General features: G+C 40.0%; 1 protein-coding gene across 20 annotated transcripts in view; it reads left to right on the top strand.

Moving 5' to 3' along the window:
* LRRC56 (leucine rich repeat containing 56) overlaps window positions 1-22,416 on the top strand; it is an 86,272-nt gene that overhangs the window by 19,021 nt on the left and 44,835 nt on the right. For 12 of the 20 annotated variants that reach the window (XM_064513213.1, XM_064513204.1, XM_064513211.1 and 9 more), the window contains one exon: window positions 13,347-13,511. In XM_064513213.1, the coding sequence (XP_064369283.1) occupies window positions 13,356-13,511 (156 nt within the window). In that variant the 5' untranslated portion in view covers window positions 13,347-13,355. Of the gene's footprint in view, window positions 1-185; window positions 633-1,031; window positions 1,089-6,822; window positions 8,106-13,346; window positions 13,512-15,742; window positions 15,795-22,416 lie in introns of those variants that run through there. The other 8 variants (XR_010389553.1, XR_010389552.1, XR_010389551.1 and 5 more) reach the window with 4 other exon arrangements.

Below are 22,416 nucleotides of genomic sequence, written 5' to 3'. Positions count from 1 at the left end.
AGAGGTCTTAGGTGCTGCCAGACTAGTCCCTTCAAGAAAACTTGTCCCGAGGTGCCTGGGTTAAAAATCCTGCATCTAATGTGTGGAAATGCTGATACCTCCTTGTAAGTGCAACCAAGACTGGTAAGAGCTGAATAAACATTGTGATGTTTCTAAAAGAATGGGTAATCTCTGTCTTTGAACAGGCAAATTGAAGGTTATGGACAGATGAGTCTGGGTGACTAAATGAATGAATTGCCACCTCTCTGTGGAGCTACAGAAACTGACTGTTTTAGCCCTTTGCTTCTTGAAATAAATAACATTAATGCCAAGTAAAGATGTTTGGCTCAGAGAAAGCGGAGGGGTTATCGATGTGGACCGCTCAGATGGCTCTGCAAACACACGGCAGCTCACGAAATGGCAGGAGGGTGATCCCTCGCGCTGGCCGGGCTCTGTACCCCGTACACGCGTTCGATGCGGACGCCGCTGGGTCCTGGGGTTCCCCAGCTCTGAATTTGGCAGAAATGTACCATCTTGCCTAATAAGAGCTATACGAAGATTTGCTTTTGGAAGTTGCTGAAATGCTCAAATGGTGTACTTAGGAGCGCCCTGCCCTGATCCCCTGCAGGGATTAATAAATATTTGGCATTATATTGAGGCTTGAGTAGTGTAGTTGAAACGCGATGGTGCTGTATGAGCCAGGGGCTGGTGAGTGGGGCATGGAAAGCGCTGGGCTGCTTATTCAGGGGGTGTTGTGCCAGCGCAGAGGTGTCTGGTTGTGGGGTAACTCGGCAGCTGGACGAATCCAAATTACGAAAAGCTTTATTCCGCCACATCCAGTTTTTTGACTATTTTGCTCTGGAACTTCAGTCTTCGTATTAATTGGATTTTTTTCCCCCTTGTTTTTTTCCCTTAATGAAAATTACTTCTGTGCGACCATCTTAAGCCTTAATGATTTGCCACTAATTGCGCGCTGGGAAAAAGCAGCAGGTCCTCGGCAGAACCCCCACCCCCACCCCCCCTTCCCCGGCGGCCAAGCGGGGCGGGGCCGCGGCTGCTGGCGGCGCCCGTTGCCGCGGTGACGCGAGGCCGCCTCGCTGCGGCCGCAGGTAGGAGCCGGCCGTTGGCGGGCGGGGGGGGGGGAGCGGCGCGCGGGCGCCTCGCGCGCGGCCGTTGGCGGCCGTTAGGGCCGTTGGGCGCGGGGTGAGCGCGCGGCCCCATGTTTGCGGGAAGAGCGGGCGTCTCGGCGCTGGCCGAAGGGCAGCGCCCGTTTTGGTTGCTAAACAGCCGTGCGGTCGGCGGGAGGCAGCTCGAAGGCCCGGCTGCCTTCAAACCCCTTCAAAAAAAGGCCTCCGCCATGGCGAAGGCCGTGGTGCGCCGGTCTAAGGCGCTGTGAGGCTCCGAGGCCGGGCGGGGAGTGAAGAGCAAGCAGTGGTCACCGCTAATTTTGGAGTCGACAAAGTCTGCTGTGTTCAACTGCGCGTTCAAATCGTGCGCGCGGGTAGAGGATTTGAGTTCGTTTTGATGAATGAATAGCCCGGGCTGCTTGCAAACTATAAATTTCCCCTGAAGTATTTTAAGCTGAGAGAACAAAGCGCTCTCCTCGTTTTCAGCCCTTTTGAAATGAGGGAGGAAATTTGTGGGTGCTGGTCTAGCAGACTGGCTCCCTATCAGCTTCAGGCTCTGTTCAGCTTCTTGCGGAAAGGGCTTATCGTGTTGCAGAGCAGGATTTTGTCTTAATTATGAGTCCTGTGTGATATGGAGAGTGGTTTTGGGACCCACTGTAAGCAAGAGTATAGGTATAGCACTGTATATGTGATGCCCGTATTTTTTAGGACAGTGAATAAGCTTAATTGAACAGCTCAAGTACTTGCTTCAACCTGCCTATAATGCATATGCTCTCCAGGCCCTGCACTTTGTTTAGTATTTGCCTAAAAAAATAGCACTTATTTCACGATATAAAAGTTCCTGATCACCTGTCACATTTTCCGTTCTCACTGCTTTTACCGGACGATATTTTCTAATCAGTGGTGCAGTGAAAATGTGATAAACATTGGCTTCAGGCTTTTATCCCACGATAGCATGATGCAACCATTGCTATACCGTGGGTTCAACGTACTCTTACAGCTTTGGAAGGGCCTCCCCTTTCAGTGAATAGCTGTTCAACAGTTAACTCTTCTTGCATGTGTGTGGAGTCCTCTATACTGTATCATTCACCTTCTTGTGACTTCTTTGAGAAACTGTTTCCACTTATTCTTTTATTAAGCTCTTCTAGTTTATATTCCTTAATGACCTATTAAACTTTTATGACCTATGGAGTGTGGACTTCTCCTGTTATAACTGATGAAGTACATTTTTTTTACCATTTATTATGCAACGCTCAGAGTCTGCAGGGTTTTTTTTGAAGAGCATGTGCTTACTGTTGTTTTAGCAGGATGTGGAGTAATCCTACAAGAAATTGCACTAGTAGTGTATGCGTCATTCAAGGTAAATGGAGATGAATGGCAGTATGACTGGTAAACGAAAATCTCTATGGGAGGAAAGATGGAAAGTGAAACAGGCAGAATAGGAGTGCCTTTGGAAGAAAAGGTAAAATAATTTAAAATGTGCAGAAGACTGAAAATGCTTCAGAACTTTTTGTTTTTAAAAGTATTTTCTGCCTCATTTCATTTCATCTCTCTGCATATGTGGTTTTATCCAATTTGAAGAATTTGCCTAAAAGGACTTAGATTAAAAGTGCAGTGTTCAGACACGTCTGAGTTCAGGACTGCTGTCATTAACAGTTTTTTCTGCCCTTCATGTTCTTTCTTTTGGCTTTAATGCTGAGAACATGGGTAGGGCGAGGAAGCCTCAGGTGCTGGTATGTGCCCTTATTAGTCAGGTACAGAGTAAGAACGATTAGTGTCTGGAGTTCCACTACTGGTTCGCAATAACTACATTTTCGTAGAGCTTGTATCTCATGAGACTGGTGTGTGGTTTCCTCCAACTACGGATGGTATGTTAGCTTAATCATACGCTGCTCGCACAGGAGGAGACACCATCAGGCTTTGTCTGTAACCGAATCTTCGCCTTTGTGGCTTTGATGTCATGTTTTCATGGGTCAGGAGTGAGAATTAAAAGAAAAAATTAACCATTGGTCTGTGATGTCAACAACCTGTTTTTCCACAGCTCTAGGGGCCAGATTCTGTGTGAAAGCAGGATTCACATTTAATATGAGACCAGATGTGAATTTAGCACCAGACTGGAGTGGAGTAACTTTTTTTTAATGAAACTACTTTAGGGACACGGTTAAAGGAACAGCCTTAGTATCTGAGCCTGAAGGAGTGTAAACTTCTTAATGCTGCAAAATAGTATCATTATGTAATATGCCATAAATTTGGGATTACTGCATTTTAATATGAGTAGCTTCATATCTATTCAGGAGGAATTATAAATACATTTTTTTTAGTTAGAAAATTCATGAGCCTCTCACAAAAATAAATTTTGGTGCATCTCTGTTATTTTATTTCCTAGTAGAATGCTTTTTTCCTTCTGCAGATTTGTATCTTGTCTTGAAAAACAATCATGAGCAAAACCTATTTTGTATCAGTAGGGCCACAAGCATTTGCCATAATACAAATCAGAAGACTAGATTTGCCAAGGCAGATGTAATAAAGGCTAATGGATCAGTATTAAATGGAAAAGAATGTGGACCAAGGCCAGTTCATAGAAACACTATCTGATCTTTTAAAAAAAGATTTCAAAAGCACTTATTCCTTTGATTGTAGTATCTCACATCATGAAGAAGTATTTGAAGTGTAACATAGCCCTGACTGTTCATCCTACTTTTTTTCTTTGCTTCTTTAATTTAATATTTTTTTTAGAGTTGAGTGCTAACACTACTTTGCTTTCTCTTTTTTGTATATTGCTAGCATAAGCAATGTTTGAGTGTGTTTTTGTTTTATTTTAATAGAGAATCCATCTATAAGTTCAAAGCAATGAACATGAGGAAGAGCATATAGAATGAAGGGCTTTAAATAACTTATTGCTGCTTGGGAAAGAGCATTAAGCTACTGCGGTAGTGGTCTGAAAATATCATCTCGCAGCTGCTCAAAAAGGCAAACAGTGTTAGAACTTTTAAGAAAAGAAATTGGAACAGCATTAATTCATGTGCTGTCTCTGTGCCCGTATCTTGAATCCTATGTGCGGTTCTGATCATCTGAGAAAGTAAATGGTAGAACTAAAACTGTTCCCTTGAAATGCAACAAAGATGAGAAGTGGAAAACAGACAAAAGAAAATGACTCTTCAGCTAGAAGAAGTGATGGCAAAGGAGGCAATGCAAAAGAAAGGTATAAATTAATGAATGGTATGTAGGAGATAAATAGGGAAGCATTATTTATCCTTTCTCATAATACAAGAACTAAGAGAACCACATGAATTTTGGCAGGGATCAGTTTTTAAATAGAAGGTGTATTTTTGCACCATATTTATATAAATTGTGAAAGTGTCTATCATAGTTTGTTGTGGAGACCAAAATTATAAACAAGGTCAGAAACAGCTAGGTAGAGTTACAGAGGATGCCTCCATCTGTGGCTGTTAATACAGCTTCTGGCTCAGGAAGTTATGAAACGGCTCATTGCCAGAAGTGAAGATGGTCTGTCATGGGAAGGATTGCTTTAGACCACCTCTGTTTCTGATACTAATTTTTTTAAGCATCTGTTTCTGACCACTGTAGCTAGCTGAACCTCTGCTCTGACCCAGCAGGACAGTTATAATGCAACCAAAAGAGCCTACCTTGATTTTTACAATGGTCTTTTCAATGTAAATTGTCTGCCTTCGATAAAGTTTTAAGGGAGTTTGCTACTAAATAAACTCCCGTGGTATCTTCCATTTTTTGGTATATTCCTATGAGTTCAGCTAGAATTGCTCTCTTTTATGCAGTATATCCCATGCGAGCAATGCATTGGAAATAGGAAACATCCCAGCACTGAAAATGGCTCTTCAGATGGCTTTGCAGGCCATGAAATCTCTTGATTCGGTCAGCTTAATTACTCAATAAAAGGGAATGAAAATTGGGGTAACAGAGCACTTTGAAACTCAGAGATGCCATATGTGATGCGTTTTCATCCTGCACAGAAGTTTGAATTTCAAAGGGCTCAAAAATGCAACGCAATAGTGGCTGTAAGAGCTCCACTAAAGCGAAAACTGTTTGCAAAGAGAGAGGGAACTTTTTTTTATATTGCCCCTGTCTTTGCAACACTTGACCCCCACATGGTTTATAATGTTTTTAAAAGTGGGTGAAATTTGGAGTCTCTGTGGGACATAGTAATTTGTCCTTTAATCTTCTGTAACTGATGAAAGCCCATGCAAAACTTTCTATGCAGTGTGGCACTCAGTGGAATATGGTAGAATCTATACAGATCTGCTGACAAACAAGTTTAATCCATTACAAAAGCTTTATTTACTAAGAAAGTAATTTTAAACTAATATGTTCAAAAGCCTCATCCACTGGCACTAACTCAGTGAAATTATTACTTGGATGATGAATTAGACCTGAGCCACTCACTCTACTCTTGCATTTGTTTTTTTTTTTTGTTTGTTTTTTTTTTCCTGAAATAGTTTCACCATGCTACTTCTCTACTTTTTTAATATATATTGCAGACTATGTGCTGAGGCAGTATTGTTTATTTTCCCAGATGTTAAATATAATTCATAAGTGGAGAGCACCCTGGAGGTAATTTTTCTTTTCATGTGCTCAGATGTGAATGCAGAGTGGCTGGAGAATGAATGTGCTGTGCTGGTCTGGGCCTTCAGGACTGTCTAGCTGCCTTGCTTCAGCCCAGCTTCAGCACATGGCCCAGAAACACTATGCTTGGGTTTGTGTTTCCAAGTCTTCTCAGTCAAATCCACTAAAGAAACAACTTTGGCAACTTTAACTTCAGTGGAAGTCTTGACCCATGGGATTTTACATTAACCAAACACTGACAAAACTTGATGTGGCTGATTAGGAACAGAGAGATGGTCAAACTGCTTCCTGGTGGGGGTGTTGTGAAGAACGGATATGCATTTTGGGTGCCTCGTAGGAATGCCTTTGTTAAATGTTTTAGATGATACTGGCAGATGCTTTGATCTTGGGGTAGTCGTATGATGAACTTTTATATGTGGGTAACCCTCACTATATGGAAAGTTATTCATGTGAATAAGTCTTTTCAGGATAGGGGCTGAAACCATGGTGTTGAGCCTTCTCTTCCTCTATGGGTTTGGAAAGCATTTAGTGCATGCATAGGTGTCTGTGATGTGAAGAAGGGTTTGTGTGCCCAAAAATATGTCCTGTTTTCCTAACTAGGTGTATGGATTTTAAAAAGATACTAACTCTGCCTACAAACCTTGTTCCGTTTATATCCTCATATCCTCATGGCTTCAGTAACATACTTAGTATCTGCAGTTTAAATAATGGTTGAATGCATACAGGTAACATGAGAATACCAGGCCTTTTGAATGCTGGGAAGGTAAGTGACCTGACTGACATTTTAGAAGAATGATCATTTGGTTATTGTCCTTTGACAGTTATGGAATACCTGATAGATATTAAGATAACATATGGTGTTTTGAACATGAAAGCAAATCTTAATTCAGCCTGGGAGAGTGCACATACCTATGGATCCTGTCTTCTGAAATAAGAATAGATTATTGGTGGTAAGGCATATTAAAAGAAGGATATTAAACGTTTCTTGATGAAAGACTTCCATAAACTGATGTTATGGCTGGAATTAATTTCTGTACTTGTGAGAATAGTTGAAAAGAATACTGTTACAGTTGTATACTTTTTTATTTTAACAAAGCTGAAACTGTAATGTTAAGGATTGCTTAAAACTTTATTATCTTCTGCTCCAGTGACATCTCTTACATTTAAATTAATATCTATGTGTGACAAGCACAGCTAGTGAGATCTCAGTTCCTGTGTACCTTGGCATTAGCTATCAGGACCCCTTCCCGAGGATCGGAGGAGTTTAAATATAGCGGCCTTGTTTCTTGCGTATTCAACTTCTGGACACTGGACAAACAGTTGCGGGCACAAAGAGCCAAATGCAGCTTTCCGAACTATGGCTGCCTGGCTGAAGTTAAAATGGTCAGGGGCTTATTCTGATCTCCTCCACTGATACAAGGAGCATGAGAGAGCTTCCTGCAGTAAAAGCCTAGACACCTTGAAGCTCTGCTTTTCTGTAAACCCTGTTGTTCACCTATTACTCCCACATACTGCTCCCAGCTTTTGTTACCTGACTGTGGGAAGGTTGAGGACAGAAGGCAGAAAGGCCTCTTGAGACATTTTCTTCCAGCAGGAAGCTCACTTATATAAGAAAAATCTCCATCTGCAGCAACTTGTAATTTCAACTAAGGATTTAGATAATCTGTGCTCTTTCGTAGTTTGTAGCCACTGACTGTAGACTCACACCACAGAGGGTACCAATGAATTTATGTAGCCAGTTAGAAAGGGCTACTGATCTTGTCCCACCATAGGATTCTAAAGATGAAAAAAAAAATGTATTTGACTTTGTTTTATTGTTTCTTCAACACCTAATAGAAAATACTGTAGAGAGTGAGTTGCTTTTTATCCTGCTATCAGGATAACATTTGACAAACTAGTTCCAGAATGATTTAGTTTAGAGTTATTACTAGCACACATGATGAAAAATTTTCCACCACCTTTCAAGCTCTTCAGCAAGATATGGGAAAGTATTGTATGCCTTGCTTTTTTATACATACAATTTGTAAATATATATATACACACAAGAATAATCAGTGACATTTAAATGCATTGCCTTTTTATTTATTACTGCTATGTTTTGTAAGAATATGAAATACCTTTCATCTCAACAGTGTTGGCTCAAACCTAGTGAGGGTTTATAACATGGGCTTTCTTCTCCAGGATCACTGTTGCTTTGGATGAATGCGCAGGTCGAACTCAGCTCTGTGCCTGGAAGTAATAGGAAATCCACGAAGCTCCTGAGACCTTTCCCTGGGTATTGAGCAGGACGTAGATCCCCAAGACTTCTACCACCATGGTCATGACAACTCTAGAGCAGGATTTACATGTAATACCAAAGGAGCGTCAGACACACAGTTTATAAAATCATAATTAAGGAAGGTAAATAATGAGGCAGATCAATTGATCTGCTTTAGATATGAGTTTGGTTGCTTGAAGAAAGGCTTTGAATTAGCTGAACAGTTAAACAAAACCATCATTTTAGGCATTTGAGTCATTTGGTGTCATTGAAGTCTGTTTTTTTAATTATATTAAATGGGAGGAGATTTGGACTTGATATTTGAGTATTCTCATAAGAAATATTTTTTTAAATGGAACATGCAAGTGGAATATTTATGATTGCTCTTTGCATTGTATTGTATTTGTATTTCACATGATCCCTTGATATTAAAGTAGCACTAGTGGAGTAGTCATTATGATCCTTGGTTTAAAAATAACAGAGATTAAAACAATAACGTCTAGTCATATATGGAAGAGAAAGAGTCCCATTAATATCAAGTCAGATGCTTTATTTTTCAACCTTTAAAAAATTGCACCTGCTAAAATAGAGTGGAGTAGTTCAGGATGCTTTATGTTGCATAAATGTAGCAGGAACTGTTTTTGCCATTAGGGGTGGATTATTGTAACAGTAGTTTCCTGATGACATCATAGCAAATTCCAGCTGCCCAAACAGTTATTTTCCAGAAGAGGTTATCTGTAGTGCACTTACACAAAATTACACTTAAAAAGGCACTCACAGTTCCCTTAGGACTTATAAACCAAGCCTTTGTCAAATCCTTAGTAAACACAGAATTCTTTGTTTTCATTTTGCAGCAGTGGTAACAGTACGGGCACTACCATGATTTGTGATTCTGGATTAAACAAATAAAAATTACGTAATGCAGTGCAGGAGAAATGGAAGTCTCCTACAATGAGGGGATAGCACGATGGTTCTGAAATGTGCTTTTTCGGGCTGGTGGCATAAAGATAAGGGCATACAGGTTACAGTACCCACAGTGCTTGAAATGACGCTCCTCTTGTACAGTTTTGTGCTTTCTGAAGGTATGGGTAGCCACAGAGCAAAAGAGGATGCTGGTTCAGAAGCTTGCCTAAGGGAATAGAGAAAATGGGATGTTATCCTCATTTAATTGGTGCTAGGAAAGAAAAACCTGAATAGGTAGAAAGAGGGGTCTCGCCAGGAGCAAGGAAAGAGAGAAAACATGCAAGCCCAGAAAGTGTTTCATCCTTGACACACTGGAGAAGTAAGAGGTGGAAACCAACACTCCCTGGCTCCCATTCTTCAGACTAAAAGCCTACACGCTATGAAATAATTTTAGAGGCTCTAAGGATTAAGCCAAGATTTATTTGTTTTCCATTTATGGGCGACTCAGTATTCCAGAAGGGCTTGTTGGCTCGTGCGCTGACATCGGCGTGATGTGGGTAGAGGTGTTGGAGGCAGCAGCAATCTTGCAATGCTGATGCTGTGGGCTTTCAAATGGTAATTTTCCCTGTATTCCCTCTGCTTTAGAGACTTTGGCTGCATTTCATGTTTTTATTTTCCAGAACACTTTTAATATGTAGTTATACAGATTTTCCTAGAGTAAATCCGAATTGATTACTGTTGGGGTGGGGGAACGAGGAGCTTAAATAACAGTAGCCTCATTGTTTGGACAAGCTCTTTAGCTACTATTTTGAAGGCTGCAGAAATTACTATGCCTAGTCACAATTCAGAGGGTCTTTCCAGACTTTAATAAAAGCCATAATTAATATCGAGTCAGAGATATCTGGCAAGTGCTGCATTTGAAATACATATTAATATATATTTAATGAAGAATACACTTTCCTATCATTGACTCTTAGATAAATCTCTGTAGGAGGACAATCAAATCTTGGAGTTTTACCAGTTTGTAGGACCCTAAGAACATTAAATAACTCTGCTCTGCCAGTTTCTCTCCAGTAAATTAGTGTTCTGCAGGGTTTTCTATTAACATGTTGTTCCAAGAATCATTTAATTTTAATAATAATCTTTATTAGCACTACAGGATATATGTCGGAAATGTCATATGGTGGTTAAGGAAGCTTCACAAACACCTGTAAGTTGAATAGCCTATCATTATCATGCTCGCTTTTGGAAGAGCGAGCGGCAGCAGTAGGGAAAGCTGGCAGATTAGCTGTTCATACAATTCGGGATCTTCTGTCTCCCTGCTCTGGCTATCGATTTCTCCTGCACTGACTGATTATTTGCTTATAGTTAGCCGCATGCATTAGATCCTGCTAAATAAGACCAATGATGCAAATGCTGCAAAGACTAATTCATTGATTTGTTTCATTCATTCATTCTCCTGACAAAGTTCACATGCAGGACAAAACCAAATATTTTTTTCGCCATTCTCTCTCTCTCCTAGCCTCTCCCACCTACTCTCTGGTATCACATTGCTTTCCCATTGGTTTCTTTCAAGGGTTTGTGTTAGGTGCTTTCATTTCTTTGTCCTTATTCATCCTATTAAATCCATCCTTGTAATAATGTTTTGATGATCATGGTGAAACTAGGAAATGCCCACCAGGCACCGGAAATGGCACAAATTTGGGACTAAGAGCACAGGGAACAGTGGAGAAGTGTGGGAAATATGTTGGAGTTGCTGTAAACCTTTGGGCAGGTGTATAGTAGCGGCTCTGGGTGTTGCTGCCTTCCCACATAAATTCTATGAGTTCCGAGTCTTTTTCATGTGCCTTATTATTTCCTTCCCTCTCGGGTAAGGGGTAGACAGTACTGTGTGAAATAATATCTTTGTTGACTATAAAAGCATGTATTTTAGAGGTTTGTGGATTTTTAAGATTGGTGCCTCCTCACACCCAGGGTTCCCGCACTCTTACCTTTTCTGTATTCCTCATTTTGAGAATGTTGTTATGCTCCATTTTCGGGAGGAAATTCTTTCTTCTCTAGAGAAAGTTTTGAAATGATAGAAGCATATTCAAAAGATTTGTTTTGCTTGCTGACAATAACTCAATTTCATCCCAGACAATTTGTAATGAAAATACTGTTCTCCTCACTAATACAATGTTACAATAATTACAAGCAGCAGATCAATAGCAGGAAGTGTAGGACTGTAAGTGTTACTTCAGATATTAAGCCACAAATTGATCTGCTTGTCAAACCTGAAGTAAGTGCTGTATCAACACATACTTCAAAGACGGGTGGACGTTCTGAAATGTAATAGCAATGGACTGAAGGAAGGAGAATGATGAATTGTTTCATGCAAGTGAATTAACTCTTTACAGCCCTAATCTGTACTGACTTGCTATAACCTCTTTTGTGTTTTGCGCTCTCACATTACATCAGTAATTTCTGACTATTGCTCCACTTGGCTCCAAAAACATACAGGAGAATAATGATGCTTGCTTGAATTAGAAGGGACCAACAGTACTTTGTCTTATACATCATCTGCCATAAGTCTCGTATAATTGTCAGAGTATCCCAGTATTTACATGGCAGCTATTCTATTTCAAGTAAGTTGGATGAGAAATCTGTGGAATTCTGGAATCTTTGGAAAAAGAAATTTCTAATAGAAATTTATGGGTTGTATTTTTTTCTTCCAAAAACTACGTACTCATTACTTTCAAGATTGCTTTTACTTCTTAATAGACAGTAGTGTAAAAGTTGTCCTTATAACACTATGGAAGCAATGAGGTTTTAGAAGCTGGAAACATCACTGCTCAATTCACTTTATGGTGTTTATTGCATAGGGTGTTAGAAGGATTGAAAGCAGTAATCTGTCTTTGAAGAATTTGTTCTTCAATATATTTTTAAGCCTTGAACTTTGTTATGGTTCAGACATAGCACATTTGAGATGGCAGTTTCTTCAGCTCTTGCTTTCTGTGAGTTGTCCCCTGGTAAGTGTATGAAATAACACTTCTGAGTGTGAGGTTTAGTTCCTCTCTTACTAATGCTAGAAGATACTGGATGCAGAGGTTTGGCGGATTGTTATTTTTTGTTGTTGTTCTTTGAATAAGGGCTGCTATTTTGGGATTTTGGATTTCCCTTGCCAGAGCAGTGACAAAAACTTTTGACTGGACGTGAGTAGTCAGGGGAGGCAAGAACTCTTTGGTTTAAATCTGTCGGCTCCTAACCAGCCTGTCTTCCTGAACATAGCTCACTAGCTGAGCAGTGAGAATTTCTTCTGTTCTTACTAGAAATTATTCCTGAGTTTAACTGTTTATTACTACGAGGGGAAAGGAAGGTGGTGTAATTCTCAAGTCCACCAATGACTCCTTCTTGGCCGGTTATGATTATCTTGATTAGTTAATTACTTTTCCAGCACTAAGAATAGGTATTACCTCACAGTGGAAAACAGGGAAAACTGCAGGTGTTCCTTCAGCTGAGTGAGAAGGCTTTTCTCTCGTCCAGCCTTTTGTTGATACAGTAATATGTCCAGCTGTGATACTTACTTGCTGCCAAATAGTAGTAAATAGTTGTATAAATCACAGTAATGCTTGTAGCATTCAGGTACAGCTGGTTGCGTTTTACTCTAACTGGTACACATATGCTTATTCTCTTACTTCAAAGTTAATTGCTAATATTTCTGTAAAAGGAGTAGCTTTGGGCATTGAAGAGTGGACGCTTTTGTGAATTACTTCACCTTTAAACTCTGGATTTCATTCTTCACTTAAAGCGTACACGGTTTTGTTTATATTGCATTTGAATTTCATGTTTTCCAAGACTCTTCTTCAGAACTAGACATCATTAGCCATGTTCTGATGGAGTTCCCGTGGACCCAGAGGACGGTCGGTAACAACGTACATGCGTTTAATTCAGGGCAGGAAGCATATACCGCCATCTGTGTTGCCTACAGACAAAGCTGAAAAAGCCAGAGAGGAATAATAACGTATCTTGGTGCTGCCATTTGCAGCCTGAAGTCTAGCAGAGATTTGCTGTGTGCTGCTTGCCTTCTTCAGAGGAGCTGGGTAGGCAGCAGGCTGATGCAGATGGGAAGTTCACTGCCACTGGAGAAGGTTGAGGGGAGGAATGGGACAACTGGAGAGGAATAGTGTCCTGAGTTTATTGTTCTTGAGAACCTTCTTTGTACAGAACCGTAGGTTGTGCCTGGCTTTTTACAGAACTGGAAAAAAATACTTGTGTTAAACCTTAGTGTTTAAGCTGAATGCGATGGGACTAGGGTAGCTCTAGAGAGTGGAGAAAGACTGCATGTTACTTGATGCGTTGCTTTGGGTTCTTTCTGATTAGAGAAACCTACATCTCTCTAGGAACCTGCTAACTTGCAAGAGGAGTAAAACTAAATTTTGCCAAAAGTAAGATAATAAATATGGGGAAAAAAATCAGACTGTTTGTTATCCTTTTGTTCAAAGCATATCAAGATGAACCTGAAGTGGAATTCTGGCAGAATTTCTCGTCCGGCCTCAGCTACAATCCGGGTGACTGATTTGAGTTGGCGAGGTAACCTAAATCCCAGTCCACTGATTAAAGATGATGGAGAGCTGCTTATGGATGAATACCTTACCCCCAGGAAACTGGTGAGTAGATGTGGAACTTTTTAATGAAGCAGAAGAGGCAAACTGGCATATAAAGAGCCATATTATCTTAGCTTTCTGGCAGCTGTTGTCGTGGTTGTGGATAGTCGCACATCTGACAGAATTCTGCATGGAGTAGCTTCTGTATTCCGGAAACCTGGCAAATATGCTTGTCCTCCTTCCGCCTTGTTTCATATCAAAAACATGCCTGTCATAAATACTACCATCTTTATTGCCAGCTTCTCTGAATCAGCATGAAGAAAAGTATAGGTAGCGTAATTATAATTTGAAACAGATCTTATTAATGCTGTTTGAAGTAGCTTCAATCTTAGCACCAGAAAAAGGTTTTTGCATGGACCTGGTACTAGAAATTGAAAATGCAACTTTAAAAGCACAGTTTTTTTCTGCATTAGTGAAATTCTCTGTATTGCTAAGAAGCCAATTAAAATATTCTGAAAGTGTTATAAGTACTTTCTATATATATCAGTATGTGTGAAGTTTCAAAGCACATTTGAAAGCCATGTTCCTTTTTGACTAGGGGAAATGATTCTGGCATGTAGCCTGTTGAAGGAGAATATAACATGCTGAAATGTCTAGTGAAGGAAAACTTTGTTGGATATCATGCTACATTTACTGGAGACTAATTAAAGGTGGAATCCTTTGGGACACTTAGAAGCTGAGCAAATACCATGGCTCATTTCTGTGAGGGAGAGCTGGGAACAGAAGTAGCTGGGGAGAAGCTGGTCACCAGGGGCTGAGCTGTGCACCCCTTGCTTGCTGTGTCGTGGAGCTGAGTAGAAATTAGTGAAAGAGCAATGGGTTCCCAAGGCTGTGTTTTGGATGCTCCTGGAGTGCGAGGTGGTTTTCACTGTGTCTGTAATTCTCCATACGTCTGCTGCACTAGTGGAAAACTGAAGGGGAGATGTTGCAGCTGCTCTCAAACTGCAGGTTTACATGATTTCCTAACCTTATTCTAATCACAATTTTGACCATATGCTATAGATTAGATAGCAAGTTGTTCTCAGGACTACTTTTCCCATAGTAGTTGAGCCCGTTGCTGTTTGTAAAATATTTAAATAAAAAATCTTTCTGGCAAGTTTATATTTTAAACTTTCTGGGAAAAAGTATTGATCTATGATCCTATGGATCTATCCCATTCATTTTCTTCTGGTTCATGTAAACCACTGACAACTTGTTCTTTGTTAAAATTTGGCATAGAGTTTGCCCAGTCTAATATGTTCGTGGCCTAGAATACTCTGGATGAATCCACTGGGAAACTCTCAGATTAGTCTGTTTTTTCAGGGCATGATCGAAAGCCCACTGAAATAACCAAAACGGCCGTCCTCAACTTCAGTAAACTCTGAACTGAACCCTTAGAAAATACTTGAGTTGGTGTGAAATTCTGCTCTTTCTGAATCCATGTTGCTGTTGTGTTCACAGTAAATTGTAAGCAGAAAAGCGTAAGTAATTGCTGTTAGCCTCATTCCATGAAATCACAGTTCATTATTTTGTCATGTTTTAGTTTTTGTATAGACCACCAGTTATGTTCTCCCACAAACCCAGACTTTTTCAATGATGGAAAACACTTTGTTTTATGTACCCTCTTGAATTTAATCAAGTCTTGGCACTTTAAGGCTGTATATACTAACATCTGTAAGGAATTCCATTTCAGAGAACCTCCATTAAATGGATGCATACTGTCCCACACGTTTTTCTGGACACAGTTATTTACTGGCCCTGGAGCTTGACATTTGCGTTGGCATAGCTGGAATACTTCCTCTTTGGAGGCAAAATTATATGACATTGTCAAGGAAACATTAACCATGTTTATAGTTTGTTCTAATAACATATCCAATTTATCTATTCTTTGACCTTTACGTTGATCAAATTGAAACAGCTGCTTCCATAAATTTACTTCCTCTGCTGCTTCAGATGTAAAAATAGAGACACTGTTCAAACACTTAATCTGAAACAAATCTTCATGTGCATATTTTTTAAGCAACCGCATGCCATTGATAACCAAATGTTTTGAAAGGTTGTTTTGCTTAAATCAACTCACTTGCAGGACGTTCCTGGTTGTCTTTGAGTTGTGAATATTTTAGGAGTTATTGATCGTATTTGCTGTAGTGCTCAAAAAGGAAATAGACTAATGGCTTTTAAAAATACATACTCATTAAAGTTATTTTACATTCATATAAGGATGTATTTAAGCCCAATTCTGCAATGTTGTGTAGGCAGATTTCTGGACGCCTTACAGAGATTCCTCAAGACGGCCTTTTTGCACAGGTACATACTAAGCTTTACTCCTTGTTCTTGCGGTTTGCTGTCTTGCATTAGTTCATGTGAAGGTTGGAGGGCTGAAAGGTCCAGCTATACAGAATCTGTAAAGATTGAGGGTCTTGGACTATGGCCCTGTAGGCTGCTCCTTGCCTGCATATTTTACTTGATTTATTCCTCTTCCATATTAGTTTCATGTTGCATTGTGTGAAATCTGTGCATGTGGGTTTTTTCCTTCATATCTCCTTCACATTTTCTTCCTTCCATTCTTCATTATTGAGGGCTGTCAAAAAGATACAGTTCTTGTGTTCCTTCATTATTCCCAGTTGCTAGGTTGTTTTCTCCCGAAGAAAGGAGAATTTGGCCTGAAATTATTCCTTTTCCTTGCCTCCACACCTTTTTTTTCCTTTTTTGTCTTCAGATGCCATAGCATGTAAGACAGACAACTTCTCCAAAAGTGTCGGTCCCCTACCTGGTCTCCCCTCCCCGCCGTGGTGTATCCTCGTATCGCTTACATCTTAGGATTGTTCGCTACAGCGCTTGTGGTCTTCTGGGGCCTCATTTCAGTACAGTGCTCCCTTTGATATCCTGCGTGATTCCATATCCCAGTCAAGTTAAACACATCTTCTGTAGTTTTTGCTTGTTTTATCTCCTCCTGTGATATGATGTCATATCCTTTCATGTCTGAATGCTTTTCATCCAAGTGACAGGTTAAAATCTGTTGTTGCAAGAGTGGGTATCGTTAGCCGCTCTTTTTATTCTTTATATTGGTTTCAATATCCATTTTCTGTTGTACTGTTTAGTTTTCACTTATATCATTTTCCATCCTGTCCTATTAATATTTGCAACTGCTTTCTCTGCCTCTGCTTGTATTTGTGCTTATGTGGTGTTGTCAGCTGTTACTAGAATAGCAGGGTGAACAAATTCTTCCCCATTCTCCCTTTGTTCTGAAAGGTGGCTATTAGTGGGGAGTACAGTGCAAGTAATTCTTAATTTTGTTAGGGCTGTGACACAGATTTCTCATGAAGTATGGAGGAACTGGAATTAAGAGCTCCACCTGGCTTGAATCACTGATTTTTTTGTTGTTGTTTTTTGTTTTTAATTAACCCCCTTTTTCCCCCCTCTCCTTCTTGGTTTGCAAAGGATGGCTCTTTTTCCGACTTCTACAAAAAGCATCCTAACTTCTCAGAATAAACTCATTTTACAAGATCAAATGATCTTCCAGATATTTTCACATTATTAAAACTAATCACTTCTGTTCCTGAACTTTTGGTGCCATCAGGGTTTCTGTGTGATCTTTAGAGAAGAAAGGAAGCATTCTTCTTATTTCAGTATTTATTGATCTTGCTCCAGTTAATCATGTTTTCTAAACTTAGGAACACGTGTTCGGAAGTGGTGTTTAGTTTTGTTGCTCAGGAGGTTAGGGTGTATTTCATATGGTATGCACTCATCCTCATGGGGAGAAGAAAATCCTGGAGGGTCCTGGAACTACAGATTGGATTCTTACTGAACTGACTCAATCATTTCCTTTTTTCCTTGGCAGAAAGTTTGCTTCTCAGTTGTGAGCTAAATGGATTTGAGAAAAAACTGAAGATCAGGCAAACAAGTGCAAAATTTTGATAAATTAGTGTAAGTGGAGTGAGCAGAATGAAGTAACTTAGTTTGGATCTGCTGAATCCTCCCTTAGAATCATATAATCATTAAAAGCAAAAATTTGGCTGAAAGGGACCTCTGGAGGTCTTATAGTTCAACATCCTACTCGAAGCACGATTAGTTTCAAAGTTAGATAAAATCGCTCAGGGTTTTGTTTTCTGTAGGTAGTAATAATGCTAATTCTGTGAATAGGACAGAAATTATAAGGCCTCATTTAGTTTCAGATCTTTACTTTTATATGTGCTTATCCTAATGTTATTGCCTTTACTGCAGTGAACGCTTGTAGTTAGTGTTCATCCTCCTATTTAGACGTCCGAGGTTGTACATTCAAACTATCACACCAGGAATCTTTATATACATGCAAGCACATATGCATGCATGTGTATAAAACACAGATTTTTATTTGCATATAGTCACAGCTGCTTAGCTAACATAAAATGACAGATTTACAGTCTTGTGTTTTGAGTGTTCAGTGACATAACATTGAAAGAATTATTGTAACTACTTTATATGCATGTATGGCAAAGAATTGCTAGAAGGGAATAAGAGTTAATATTGGTGTATGATTTTGTATATCCAGGTAAGGTAAGTTAAATCCTTAAAACAAATTTAAAGCAAAATTTCATATGAGAATATCTACTTTACTGCCTCTTCCAACCTGCATGCTAATTCAGTACGTTGTTAAAACTGAGCTCATGTTTCCTCCTGCAGAAATGATGTGGGCTCCTTCTGGGAGATACTCCAAACCTCCCATCTAGTTCCAGATGCCCCACTTTCCCTTTGAAGTTGGTAATAGTTAAGAGAGCTCTTACAAACTTGTAACATCAGACCCTTAACATCATTTAAAATGAAAAGGTGTCTGTACTGTAAATCCCCAACGTGGGTCAGTGCGGAACTTCACTAAAGACGGTAAGTCTAGAAAGAGGCCTGTCTGTGTAGAACAGTTTGTATGACTTGGAGGCGTCAGCGTGAGAGGAAAATATATATATTTACTTCAGTATCCATCACCTCTTAAACTTTGCAATTATTATCCTCACGTACATTTTTTCATATCAGCCAGGAAAATCCCTTTTTATCGCAGACAGAATGCCTAGTTAATCTCTTCATCTGAGTTGGGAGGAGAGGGTATTTTTATGTATATACAGAAGGTAGTGAAGTAAAACTGAATAAGGTGATTATGAGCATCTGCAGCATGTAGCCATCTGAAAGGAAGACTGCATGTGGGACCACATGTAAGTTCTGTCCCCTCTCATTGGAAGTTTCTTGACTTAGAATTGTTTAAAATCTTGCTAATATTCTACTAATTCTCCTCTTAGAAGAAATACATTATCATACTTGTAGCAACACAAATTTGTTTGTGTAAGGAGAGCTTATGCTTGAACTGGGAATTTCAAACAAAATCCTTGTGAAAAGCACAGAACGCATGAATGGACATGAATCTAGTATTTGCATACAGGTGTAGTATTAAAAGCAAATAAGCTCACCACTCAGGAATTCCTGAGTTAGCCAAATTAACCAGGATCAACAAAATAAATGCACAGCTGGAAGTGCTTCTCTGACAGCTGCATGCAACATGCTCTTCAACAACATATCTACTTTTCTTAGAGTATGTGAAAAATCTAGGGAAGAGAGATGAAATCAGTTGCATACACCAGCTTTAGCTGAACAAATATTATTTGTCAATTAAGGAATTTACAGAGAGTTGCAAGTGGGACTTGAACCGGACTTCCCAGCATCCCCAGGTGACCGTTCGGTCAGTTGGGAAGCTCTGCAAGTGCAGAAATATTTTTCACTTGCAATTTTTTGCAGAATACTTATTGGCTGCTCTTGTCAGTCAGAAGAAAAGCGTTCCAAACTAGTGCATGCTCTCCAGTTAGATATTGGCCAGACATTTTGCGTGATGGGAGTGATTTGTGAGCCATCGCGGACTTGTTTCTTAAAATACTGGCTAAATTATTTACCAGTCACCTCTGCATGATCTCATGGAAAATAGTTCTACTCTTATGAAAGAGACACAAAAGTGTAAAGAGAGCTTTGTCCATCTTTGTTATACTAGTTATTTATCAGCATTCAAAGAATCGTGCAGTACTTTTCCATAGATACTTATCCTTGCAAATAAGCAAGCTTAGGGTGGAGTATCATACTTGCTGCACAGAATCAAGTTGCCAGGCTTCCTTGAGCATCATGTGTCAGGAAGATTTTGATATTTGAGTCTTCAGAAAACTGCCTCCTCCTCTAACAGATACCTCCCTTACTGGACGGTAGTTGGGTGGCAGGCTGAATCCTTTCTGGACACCAACAGGCAACCTGCAATTGTATTTATTTTTTTCAAGGTATCTTTTTGGTGTAAAGTAACTCTGAGTATATCCAGGTCTGTATCTAGAATAGACCCTTGGCCCCTTTTTGTCTGCTCTTTTGAGGCTGTGCAGCTGTAAACAACTGAAGAAATACCTGGATGGCACAGTGCTTGCTGGGACACGGGCAGAGAGACCCTCTGTTCCCGGCTGTCGAAACAGCCCTTGGAGCTGCGGCAGGCACTCGTTGCTTGAAGCCACAGTGGGACTTCTCTGAACTGTTGCAGGAGCCTGTCCCAGGCCCTGGCATGGCTTAGGAATGAAGAGCTGCAAAGCACCTTAGTACTGCTTTTACCACTGCTGTGCCAAACAGATCTCTGTCCAAGCTGGTGATCCCTGTCAGTGTACTTGACTGTAGATTTTTTTTTTCCTATCCCAACAGTAGCAAAATTGCCTCCTAAATATCCCTCCTTTTAAATTTTGCTGAATTTTTCTGTGCTCTGGTATTAAACAACAGCGTAATAACGCACATATAGCAGGCTCTCCCTTTTATCTTCTTTATTTTAAATGCATCCATGATGTCCTTCCCTAAATCTCCTCTGTTCCTGGTACCAGAATTTCAGCTGTGACATATGAGACCTGTCACACTTCCAAGTGCACCGTTGTTCCAAGAAAGGTGTCTCGGGAATAGGAGTGTCCAAACTATCCTCCACAGGAACTATTCACCACGTAACCTTCTCTTGAACTGCCTCCCTGGCCTTTTGCTTGCTAACTAGCTTATAGGCACACCTGGAGTTTTTGTGCTTCTAGTGCATTTAAATGAACTCATGTAGTCAACCTGAGAACATTTCTCTGGTTTCCTTCATACAGCATGGTAATTTTTTAATGCTACAGCCAATCAGTTCTGAAGTCTTCAAGAATCTTCTAGGAATCAGCAGACAGAACATCATTGATTTTCATGGAGGCTATTGGAAAAGCAGAACAGAGAAATGGGGACTGAGAACACATGAAGTCTGTGGCATCTGGTTAACACATCACATGCTTCAAGCAGCTATCTATAGTTCAAAGAACTAGTGGTGGCAGCCAATAACCCTTTCCAGCACTGAAGTCACAGCTCTGCCTGTCATAGTACAAAATATTGATGCATTAAGCGACTCATCTTTCAGACAGAGAAAAAAAAAATGAAATACAAACGGTGGATCTGGAAGAGGAAAAGGAGAGCGAAGAAGTAAACAGGTAGCCCCTGCTGTGAGTAAAAGGAGTAGGGAGACCTGGAAGAGGAGAGAATGTAACCTTATGCAGCGTTATTCTTCGATTTTGAGAAAGGAGAATGAGCAACAGAACTGTGTCCCTGGAGGACAGGATTGTGAAAAGAGGCTTTCTAGGACATAGCAGAGTGGAAGGACCACACACAGGGAGCTTGCAAAGAGCAATGGAGAAAGGCAAAGGCCTCTCATAGTAGCGGGACCTTCTGCAACTCTACTGGCAATGTGTATGACCCTAAGGTTATTACTTATTTTGAGACCTCTTCCTATTCTGGCTTTTACTGAAGTAGGCTATTAAGGCCATTTTGATTGGCGGCAGGGGGAGGTATGTTATTTTTCAGAAGAAGCTATCTTTAATGACAATTAATTTGTGTCTGAGTCCAGCAATGTGAGCACATGGCTATGTGTGCAAGGATGTCGGCGAGCTCTGGTTTCTCACGTACGCTCATGCCATGTGACAAACCTTGTCATCTGCTGGAAAGGATTACTGCAAAATGTGTCTTGCAGTGTGGGATCTTCTGTTTACTTGGAGGCTAAAGCAGTCTGTAGTTGGTAAGCTTGCTTTCTTTGCAGGAGCAAAACAGTTCCTGTGGTGGCCACATTTGGAGATAGAAAGTGAATTTTTAGATGCCATTAGGGACTCTCCACCTTTTAGCTTAGACCTTTGTTCCTCTTACGTTCTCATGGAGAGGCAAGAGAGTCTAGAAGCTTTCTTAGACTCAGCCTGCTTAAAATCACAGTTTAAAAATTTAGATTAAAAATAATTTAAAACACAATGTTTTAAAGATAATTCAAAAGCACATGAAGATTTTGGATAATTCTATTTTCAGGAGCCCAACCCATGACCTTACAAAGGGAGCAAGTTTTTCAAGGAGGGATACTTAGGTGTTTCAGAAAATTAAATTGTCATCTCAGTTACACTAAGACAATGTTTGGCCCTTTACTTGTAAGAGGATGCGGAGCCATTAGAGTGAATGGAGTTGCAGTTGCTTATGAGCAAGACAAATTTTGCCTGATGAATAAGAATGTTGCAATTGCCGTTTTGCCCTATGAAATGAACTGGATGTTCCTGTGGTTATTTTTTCTTTGCAAAACTCATAAACAGAGGTGGTCCTACACACATTCCCTTCTAATGAATCATTTCCCCATCATTAACATTGGTCTGCAAATGAAAACAAGCTAAAATATGTTGTAACCTTTAATAGTATGAAAATTCATCTCCTGTACTTGGAGATTGTTGAATGAGTGTCTTCCTCCTAAATACAGGGGCAAAGGGCAGATGGTAGTACCCATTTTGACCCATACTGTTGATTACAGCACTGAGGAGAAACTGGTAGTGGGGTCAGCCATCTCATTGAAGCAGACTTTTTTTTTTTTAGCTACAAGTCCTCACTCTCCGAGTACAAAAAAGCAAAAATT

The sequence above is a fragment of the Dromaius novaehollandiae genome, chromosome 5, assembly GCF_036370855.1.
Source record: "Dromaius novaehollandiae isolate bDroNov1 chromosome 5, bDroNov1.hap1, whole genome shotgun sequence".
In the NCBI taxonomy this organism is placed as follows: Eukaryota; Metazoa; Chordata; class Aves; order Casuariiformes; family Dromaiidae; genus Dromaius; species Dromaius novaehollandiae.
Note: the sequence above shows the minus strand (reverse complement) of the source record. Positions and strands in the feature narration are given on the sequence as shown.